Source organism: Centroberyx gerrardi, chromosome 4 (assembly GCF_048128805.1).
Source record: "Centroberyx gerrardi isolate f3 chromosome 4, fCenGer3.hap1.cur.20231027, whole genome shotgun sequence".
Taxonomy (NCBI): domain Eukaryota; kingdom Metazoa; phylum Chordata; class Actinopteri; order Beryciformes; family Berycidae; genus Centroberyx; species Centroberyx gerrardi.
Window position 1 is genome coordinate 27,541,569 of NC_136000.1, and position 10,766 is coordinate 27,552,334.

General features: G+C 45.3%; 1 protein-coding gene across 1 annotated transcript in view; it reads left to right on the forward strand.

Moving 5' to 3' along the window:
• The window catches only part of kiaa1549la (KIAA1549-like a), an 85,417-nt gene extending 76,839 nt beyond the window's left edge, over positions 1-8,578 (forward strand). The window contains exons 16-23 of the mRNA XM_071914875.2: positions 691-911; positions 1,787-1,919; positions 4,128-4,369; positions 4,656-4,824; positions 5,949-6,046; positions 8,018-8,163; positions 8,273-8,427; positions 8,549-8,578. Of these exons, the coding sequence (XP_071770976.2) occupies positions 691-911; positions 1,787-1,919; positions 4,128-4,369; positions 4,656-4,824; positions 5,949-6,046; positions 8,018-8,163; positions 8,273-8,427; positions 8,549-8,578 (1,194 nt within the window). The remainder of the gene's footprint in view (positions 1-690; positions 912-1,786; positions 1,920-4,127; positions 4,370-4,655; positions 4,825-5,948; positions 6,047-8,017; positions 8,164-8,272; positions 8,428-8,548) is intronic.
• The last annotated feature ends 2,188 nt before the right edge of the window (positions 8,579-10,766 follow it).

Genomic DNA, 10,766 nt, shown 5'->3' on the forward strand with positions numbered 1-10,766 from the left:
CTCCCCTTCCTGTACTGTAATATTATCATGACACCTCCTCGGGGATGCATTGCACTGACATATTATACTCCCAGAATTTAGCTGTTGTTGCTACAAACACTATGGCTCCCCTCCTCCTCCTCCTCCTCCTCCTCCTCCTCCTCCTCCTCCTCCTCCCTTCTGCCACCGTCCTCCCACCCAACTTGTCGCTTCTCACTCTTCTCCTCCCCGTCCGCCGTCTTCCGCCACCGACCCCAGTGCACCTCTCTGCACCTCAGACAACCACACACCGGTTGATGATGAATTACGCCTCGATCTATTACCATATCCCCAGAAAATCCCCTCGGGTGCTTTCAGGTTTTCCCAATTAATCCGCAATTGATCTATGTACATTGGCAGAAAACATCACATTCAGGGCGGGATAGACTCTCATTATTAGGCTATAGTGAGTGTTTGCTAATACACATTGAAGTGGCCTAGCATGAGAAAGGGAGATGGATTTTGGGGAGTGTAAGAGAGAGCCAATAAACCAGTCAGTTGAGGAGGGTAATTATGATTATAGCTACTATTTCCTTGGGTGATTCTGAAAATCTAAACCCTGGTTTGTATGAAAAGCTGAGGGACTTTGAAAGCTTCACTTCTATGGTGTTTCACTTTCTCGATTACTTAAATCCAGCGGTCTTCCTGCTAAAACGCTGTGTTGTTTTGCAGGTGAACCACAGCGGGCTGAAGCAGAAGTCGGACATCGAGCACTACAGGAACAAGCTGCGCCAGAAGGCCAGAAGGAAGGGCTACGGGGAGTTCTCGCTGTCCGAGAGCGGCAGCCACGGCTACAGCCACCGCGACGGCAGGCACGGTCGCCACGACAACGGGGTCAAGGAGCCGATGACGGCCGAGGAGAAGAGGGCCTCCTTTGCCGGGTGTCATAAGAGGTACGGCGCCGGAGCAGTGGCTCCCAAACCCCAAGGGTGCTCGAGGGGGTTCCAGGGGGCCCACCGCAAAATGAGGAGTAGTGTTTAATTAACTAGAAATTATCCGAAATATAGAATGTGTAAGACTCTATGATCTCCTCACCTACACTGTAGACAATTATACAGTTACAGGATTAGAGGCCACTTTCAAAGTAGAGTCCAATTGCGCTATTGAATATTATGAATAATTCTATTATTATTCCATTTCATTCCATTATACATTATTTAAGCAGTAAGCCATGAGAGCTTTATGGCTGAGAGGCATTTTTTAGGCAGAGTGAAGCTCATGGCTTTTATAAAAAAGAGTGTGAATGGTCAATATATATTAATCAATGATAATGACATCATAATTAAATGTTATTCTTCCGCCATATCGTTCTTGATCAGTAGCTAAAGAGTGTAGTTGCTATGCGACACTTAAGTGGTGTGTGAGTGGGGAGTGTGAGTGGTGATTTTTGGTTAGCGCATTCATATTTAAAGTAATAATCTGTGACATTTTCATATAAATAAATGTGCGTTCTGCTACTCTCTATCACTGATTGATAAGACAGTGGTGGTTCAGCCTATATCCAGTTCATGAAAGCGTTTACATTTGCTGTTCAAAACACCCGGTGTCCTGTGAAAAATCCTCCGGCAGTACAGTCATCTCTCGCTGCCATTTGGGGCCGGCAGTGTGCAAAGTTGCCGGCAATCATCGTCATCATTATCATCATCATCAGCATCACAAGACAGTGCTGATTCAATCATGTGAAATGGATTACCTAATGGCGCCTGCAAGAGCACGGTAGCGTCAAATTGCACAGTCATTACAGTGTTGGTCGCGTTTGGTCCGGCAGGTACTCCCACCCCAGGGAGCCGACCTACTGGAGCCGGCAGTCTCTGAGCAGCCCCAGCCCGGTCGAGACCGAGATGGACCTGCTGGTGCTGAGGGAGAGGTCTAGGAGGGGCATCCGCAACAACGGCTATGATGTGAGTAGCTGGAGACATGGAAGATGGAGGGAGGGAGGGAGAGAGAGATGGGACCTGCTGGTGTCTGAGGAGGTCCAAGTCAAGTCAACTTTCTTGGCACGGGGAAAAAAAGAGACAGAGCATGGAACACTAACAGTAGAATTAAGACCAGAGCAAAATCCGAGCATGAAATAAGAGATATAGAGCGTAGAAGATCATGCCAGATGCAGTCAAAGGCCGATGAATAAAAATAGGTTTTAAGACGAGTTTTCAAAATTCCGGCGGATTTGGCTGATCCGATGCTTTGAGGAAAGCTATTCCACATTCTCGGCGCAGCCACGCCGAAAGCCCTGTCACCCTTGAGTCTTAACTGGGACCTTGGGACCGCCAGAGGCCGCCGAGCAGAAGACCGGAGGGATCCAGCAGTATTGTGAAGGGACAGAAGTTCAGAAATTCAGCCGGCAGCAAGACCATGCAGAGCTTTGAACACAAACAGAATCCTGAAGTCGATTCTGTAACAGACAGAAACAGTGAAGTTCAGGTTTCAGTCATGACAATATGAGCCATATAGGAATGATGGATGATGGATGGAATAATGGATGGATGGATGGATGGATAGATGGATGGATGGATAATGAGTGCATATTGATGTCTTTCTTTCTTTCTTTCTTTCTATCTCCCTCCTTATTCCAAAAGAGGTCACATGATGGCTGTGGCAAAGTAAAGCTCTGTCACTTTGTCAAAATAATAAAATAATCTTCTGAGCACACCTTTAATGCTAATCCTCTCTCTCTCATTCTCTCCCTCTCTCTCTCTCTCTCTCTCTCTCTCCTGCTCTCACTTTCACTCTCTTCTTCTTATGCTTCAGAATACTCACCAGTTCACACGTACGGGATTAATAAATTACCTTTCGATGAACTTTATAAACCCCGCAACATATAGATGGGGGAAGAAAGCGAGAGTGATGAGAGGGAGGGAAATGACAAAAGATTAGAGAAAAGGGGAGAACGGGAGATTCCTTCACTTTAAAGACAGCCAAAGAGCAAGAAAGGAAGAAACACAGAGAGAGAGAGAGAAAATGGAGATAGATGAAGGAGAAGAAAGGGAAGGCAGGAGCGAGAGCGCGGTGTCTTCATGCCGCCTCTCGCCCCGCGCCGCAGTAACAGCAGCAGCCACAGTACCTAGCTGAATGTCAATGACTCTGAATATGATTACAGCCTATTCACGGATTCAGATGGGAAACTCGATAGCGGTTAATAGCCTTGGATGCACTGAACCCTCTGAAATGGCACATGGATGACACTGTGTGTGTGTGTGTGTGTCTGTGTGCGCATGAGCATGTGTGTTTCCGTGCAGGTACGATGTATGTAGTCCTGTCTTAGCAGCTTTGTAAGTGTGTGTGTGTATGTGCGCTATTTAGATTATGTATGTGTGGACATGCAGTAGTATATTATTACTGCAAACATGCATCTTGCATCTGTCTTATAGAGAGAGAGACAGATATACACTGGGATGCCAGTGTTAATTGGAGTTGGCTCAGATCCACAGATATTACCAGTTCCTTTACGCTTCATAAATCATAAAAATCTATGAAAAATTTGAATGTGATTGTATTTGACATAGAAGCAGTCCACATAACTATTCTTACAGTAAACTTGTACCAAATGTGGTTGTACAGAAGCCTAAATTCAATTTTGGGCTGCTCCGTTTACCCCACAATTTAGCAGGAAATTGGAGCCCTGTCCTCCTGATCTTTCTGAGTCACCAGCCTGCATGCATCCTGTCCCTGCAGGGCAGCTGTGGGACTGGAAATTTGATCATTCGTCAATGAGTACACCAAGTTTTAGGAGATTGGCTTGTTGGTCATGTTCCCCGTTGAGTGATGAGAACATAGACGCCAAAGTCATCCACGTGTCCCCGGTAGATCATTGGCTCTGGTGCTGCATGCTAACACTTTAGCTACACTATGTTGAGTGATAGTAGGTGACTAGTATCTAAAAAGTGAGAAAATGAGAACAGCAGCAGATCTAAAGCTAAATGGTAAGTAATCTTAAATGATATGCAGCTAAGACTGGCAGGTTTGTGTAAAAGAGTTGGTAAAATTTATGCACCAGAGCCAATGATCTACCAGGGACACATGGATGATTTTGGTGTCTATGCTCTCATCACTGAACGGGTAAGTTGACCAGCGGACCAAACTCCCTGTGACAGTGTGTGTGCGTCTCACAGGGCGAACCGGAGCCCTTCGAGGAGACCAACGTGGACCGCCTGATGAGCTCTCTGGGCTACGGCGGCGGATCTACCGGCACCGGGAACGGCAGCCTGGGGGTGAAAGCTCACCGCGGCTCCGACTCCTCCACGCTCAGCTCTCAGCCCTCCATTGACGAGGTCCGCACGCAGATGCACATGTTGCTAGGCAACGCCTTCAGTCTGGCGCCTCCGGACCACGACCCCCCCTCCCCTCCGACCAAGTAAGTGTGTATTTTAAGGATAATTTATTTTTCAGCACATCTGCTTGATTGTGCGCAGCATTGTGTGGAGAGACAGGAGAGAGATGCAATATGTAACTGTAGAGTTTAAACTTACAACTATATATAGTTTTATATATATATAGTGGAGAGAGACAGAACAAATGGAGAGAGAGGGAGGATGACATGCAACTTTAGAGTTTGGTTTCCTCTCCAGGCCGTGTTTTTATGTTCTTGTTTGTGTACCTGTCTCTCTCATCATCACATTCCCCCTCTCTCTCGCCAACAGCCACCACCACCACCACCACCACGCCCACAGCGCCTATAACCCGTCCCACACCAGCCCCTACAGCGAGGGGGTGACCAGCGCCCCCGGCACCATGAACCATCCCTGTGGAGGCAGGCAGAGGAGCGCCGCCGGCTACGGGGACATGCACCAGTGTAGCCTGCCCAAGCCGGTGAGCACCGATGTGAGAGACTGGAGCAAGAAAAGAAGAGAATTATTCTAAGCAGCAACAAAAGGCAGATTATAGAGTTGCATATGGTGGGGAGAAGTGAGGATTTTGTGTGCAGAGAATCAGCAGACAATGCTGGACTAAAATTGAAAGCATTGACTCTGTTTTTACAAGTGGGTGCACAATCTATTTGCTATTCAAGGCTGAAAACTCATTCTTTAAGCCATTGCCTCCCCTTCGTCTATATTTCTCCTTCATGACTGAAGTGGGTTTCATATGTAAATCCTAGCTTTCAGCTGAATTCACCTGGTCACTCTATTTCATGGGTAGACCAGACCAGATGGTCTTACTATTTTGTACTCTCAGGCCCAGATTGACAAAAGGTTTGCGCAGTGTGTTATATCACCAAAATAACTAAGTCAGAAAGCCGTGCCATTCACTAACCATGTGCAGTGAGTGGAAAGATGCCTAATACTGCTGGTCCAAAAATAAAGCCTCTTTGAGCCTGTCATGGTCATGCGTGCATATGTAAATTATATGTAAATCTCTTTATTTTGCCCACATAATTGTTATTTGTAGGCAAGGCTGTTCAAATCGAGATTGCACCCAATTCACTAACACTTCACAACACCGGCTTCCCCAAATGATTGTACATATAAGATCTTTCGAAAGGTGGCGTAATGACTGTGCGTAAAGAGTTTGTCCAGTCGGATCTTTGCTGCATCGTCACCGACAAGTCAGGCAAGCAAGGGAGGGGGTTTACAGACATTTAGGCTTCAGGAGTGCACAGTTTGCTGTGCTGCAGATGTCACGTTGTGTGATTTCTGGGTTTTGGAAATTCAAAGTGACCTCTTGCTGCCATTTGGGGCCACCAGCATGCAAAATTGTCTAGTGCAGCTTCAATTTGTGTGTGGGTTAGATGTACTCTCTCTGATTGGGCTTCCATCAATCCTTCTATCCCTCTCTAGTTCTTAGCATTGTGTTGCCGTGCCCTGCATTGGTCCTTTGGTTGCTGCTTACAAATATGGCATTCATAACTAGTGATTTATTCTATTCTTTGCACTTACTGTTACTGTTCAGTACACAAGCCTCAGACGAATGCTTAAGTTGTGTACTTGTGGCTGCAGGGCTTCAGGTTCACCCAGCTTCCTGATATGGGCATCGGGTCTCCGCCCCCTCTGATCCCCTCGCGACCAGGACCGCCTCCTGGAACCTCACTACGACGGTACCACACACACACACACACACACACACACATGACATGATGGGCATATAACTTTCATGCAAATAAGTAAAACATTACAGACAAGGACTGAAGTAATTGTTCTGCTTTATGGGAAGTCAGTGTTAACTCAGTTAGCTGCGCTGGCTGCAACACCTTTATTGCGTTGAGCATATGGCCCATAATTATATTTGGAGAGCAAATTTTGAAGAATGTGTTCATGTGCCACATTTTATGGGCTCTTGGAACACTTCTCAGCCAATCAAAATGCAATGCTGGAACTAATCACTGTATGATATAAATGTATAAATTATTAGTGGAGAGAGTAGAGGAGAATATTTAGTAGAGGAGAATATTTAGTGAAAAATGTACAGAATGTTAATCAGCATCGTTTGAACTGAATGCCCTCCTCACCCAACCCATCTCTGCCTCTCTCTCTCTCTCTCACACACTCTCTCATTACTGTGGGCAAGGCCCATATGTTAGTCTGCATCATTTGAACTGAGCAGCTCCTTCATTTAAATGCTGTTGCTGTGTGCACCGTGTTGCTGGGCACTTTAGCTGCAGAGATTGATTGACTGTTCAGCTGCTTGGGTTTGCATGGTGGGGCGGGTTCGCCATCTTGTGGTGACGGAGAGAATAATACTTGCGAGCAGTGAAGAACCTTTTCCAGCAGTGATGTGCTGCAGGCTGCCTGAAACAAACTCGAGAAAATACAAAAACAGTCGCTGCACAAGCATTTCTCTAATGAAAAATATCATGTAGATATTTCGGATATCAATTAGATATCATTTAGGATTTATGGTGTTTGACTGAGGCTGCTATGTTGGTATTATAATTCTCAAATTATTACTAATTTCGTTTTAAATCAGAGCTGTGGGTGTGTGACCATTATTTTTGCCGGAAAACCATGAGTAGAAATTTTTCAGTAGTTAATAACCAGTCATCTCATGTCATCCATCAGATGCTTTGTGTCTTGCTCGCAGTGCAGCATTTTAATTAGTATGCACTGTGAGACATGAGCGGAGAGAGAAAGTGGGCACAGTGCATTAAGACACCGGGCTCCGGGACTGACATCATTCTGTCCTCTGGGCCTCTACCACAGAGTAACATGCAGCCAGTGTTTCCAAATGGGCTGGGATGGATGTCGCACCGTAGAACCATTATGAAAAGACTAGGGCAAAATTTGTCTGGCTTGATGTAACCGGACTGAAAACACAAACTTGAAATGAACTCAGAGAGAAATAACCTTCTTGGTAATGATCGGTTGCAACAGATTACATTAGATAATATTTGCTGCAAGATTCTAGTGTGACTGAAATGCTCATTTATAGTCATATCACAGTCACGCCTGACTGCCTGCATGTAGAGTATAACTACATGTGCAGTGATTTACATCTCAGCCTCTTCTCTCTTCTTCTGTGGAATAACACGTCCTGTAATACTGCATTTGTCTTATTTCCTTAATAGGCAGAGTATGTGAAAATATTAGTTGGTTCATGCCAGGTTTATCTTGCTAGACACTTTAATAGCACTGAAAGTACTGTGTATATATAACTAACAAAATACGATGAATCAATCTCTCCTCATTTTTTTCAAAGTAGTCTATGTATATCCACTCCTTTTTTGCCTTTGTAAGTAATGTTATGTACTTCCATATAGGTGTTCAAATGATATCTTATATCCTTGTGTGCAATTTAATGAGGGATGAAAGGGGATATCATCCTCCCTTCTTCCCTACACAAATTAAAACATTCAATTTGAAAAATCACTGATTAGAGTGTAATAGTTTCATATCTCCCTTCCCCATCCCCACTGACTTCCTCTTCTCAAATCCACCCCACATAGACTATATGGAAGTCCAATTTTGAACTAGAGTGTCTGCTACTCTAAATGGCACACACTAAATCATGTAATTGTGTGATTGTTTATAGTCTAGCAGTTTAACATGTCTGACTCCTCTCCTCCCCGCAGCTCCACCCCAGATGTGAGTCTGAAGCCTCGTGTGTCGGAGGCTTCAGACCTGCAGGGCCAGCAGCACAACGGCGCCCCCTACCTGCCGCTGTCCAGAGCCCCCTTCCCTGCCGTCACTGTTGACCAGTCCATCACCACCTACTCAGGTGTGTGTGTGTGTGAGAGAGAGAGAGAGAAAGTTTCCATGATAGTCTGGTTCTGTTTTCACTCCCTAACCCTTCATGCGTTAGATAAACCCTTCTGTGTGTCTTGCAGGAAACCCAATGACAGCAGTCTACGCCATATCAGCCAATCGCCCGGGTTACTCAGACTACTTCGTCATGTCACCGCCCTCCTCGTACCGCAGCCCCTCCTGGATGTCCTACCCCCCCGAGCCTGAAGACCTCCCGCGGCAGTGGAACGACACACCGGTGAGACACACGCACACACACACAGTTCTAGTCTGATACACGATGAGTTTTAAAGCGTTTCTGCTGGAGCATCGCTGTGTGAGTCTCCAGTCTGAACCAGTTCCTCCACCTCTCCCTGCAGAACTCGCGTCATCTGGAAACCATCTGCTGAAGTCAATCCGTCTCTGACACTGAGTGGAAACAGCGGATAGCTTGGTGGGTCACTTAGTCTCAGTACTGATGTTTTATATTGATAGTATAGAGCATGATAGTATACTGACCAGAGAATTTGTTGTTTGCTTGTTTTTTATTATTTTTTATTATTATTTTATTATTATTCATTTTCCAAAGATGAGTTGGAGGATTATGTATATTTATACGTACAGAGACAGTAGATACTGTAGGTGATAACATTCAAAAACTTTCTAAATGATTTTGGATCTTAATTCAAAGATACAACTATGCAAGAGTTTTATGTAAAAATACACCCATTTTATCTGCCTAAATCGGTTTGCACACTTTAGTGATGTCACTTTAGCCTACATGATTTCTGGGTAATGAAGTCCTCAAAATTCAGTAACCTCTCAGCCACAAACATGCATTACGTAGTGCAGCTTTATGAACTTCACAATAAAAGTATTTGTATAGCGCTTTCTCTAAAAGACAAAGCTTATAAAATGTTTTTCATAAGAACAAGGCAAATACGATAAAGTAATTAATTACATAACACAAGAATAAAAAGGCAAGGGAATCCATTAACACATTACATTGATTCAAGTCTAAAAATATGTTCTAAGAAGTCATTTAAAAGATGATTTTGCTTTCCTGGTCTAAAAATCCTGGGGCAAGTTGTTCCAGAGTTCAGGTGCCCAGAGAGCCAAAACATGATCAGTATTAGTCTGGAGTTCAGATCTCAGAGCAGCCCGAGGCTACCGGCTGAACTCAGACAGGATCAAAAGTCTGCTGTGGTGCTTGGAGGCACAACTGCCAATGCTTTAACTGGACCAGTAAAAAACTGAAAATCAATTCTAACTGGCAACCAGTGTAGGGATGGAAAAACATGAGATGATGCGGACTCTTAGCTGTATTTTCTAACTCTAAGTATGTTGGCTGTTCAAAACATTTCTAATATGTGAGTCCATGTGAGTACGTTGTAGCTGCTTTGCCATTTGAATATGATCCAATTCATTTAAGTAAGTGGGGTTATTTCAACTTCAAAATGAGTTACATATATATATATCAATGTATCACATGGTATCAGCTATGTTGCATACACCAGAAAGTTCCCAGCCTGTACTGCCTTGAATCTACACCCTCCAACTTCAGTAGTGACATCTGGAACATCATTCATCTTAAAATGTAGAACAGACTTTTTGATTGGATTAACCTACCAGACACATAGATGATCATTAACAGTAGCTTCTGAGTGATAACTGCACTCACAACTGTAATATACGTCTCACTTTCTTCTCCTCCAGGTGTCCTCTGGATGGACAGAGGGCCTCCCTCTCACTGAAAACTCTCTGGAGCTTTATCCACCCACCTTCACTCTCTTGGCCCGGCCTTTCCCTAATTTCATTCAGCTTTTAACCCACGCCTCACCTGAGTGTACCTCCCTCCTTTCCTCAACTGGCCTGGCCTTGACTTCAATCGGCCCTGTCTATGTTCTCTTGGCCCACTTCAACTCCAACTCCAACCCTTCTTCATCCCCCAGCCTGCCCAAAACTCCTCTGCTCCATTAGTCCCTGTACCTAGTCCAAGCTCCTCTGCATTCTCCTTACCAATGCAACTCAGCCATAACTGACTCTCTCTCTCTCTCTCTCTCTCTCTCTCTTTTCTCTCTCTCTCTCTCTCTCTCTCTCCCTCTCTCTCTCTTTCTCTCCCTCCCTCTCTCTCTCTCTCTCTCTCTCTCTCTGTCTCTCTCTCTCTCTGCTCCCTGAGCCCCTGGCCTCACCGGCCCCTTACTGGCCCCTCAGGGCCCCCTATTACTATCTGTATGTAGACTGCCTCCTCTGTGGTGACCCCCTAGGCACCTCCACCTTACAGCAAGAGGCTCCTCACACTGCTGAGCTGAACTGAACTGAGCTGAACTGAACTGAGCTGAGTTGGGTGAAGCTGCACTGCGCTGCCTTGCTTAACAGCAGATCTGGGAACAGGAGGGCATTGTGAGCGAACAGGGCGAGCGCAGTGCAGGCACAGTGTGAATAGAACAACCTGTCAGCGACTTTGGGCCCCAGCCATCATCGTACAGTAACTGCCATCCGCCCAGCAGACGATGGCACTCAGCGCCGCATTATCGTTTCGGTAGTGCCCCAGCCATGGCCAGTAGTCTATCCCTTGTTTGAACTGGATCGGACCGG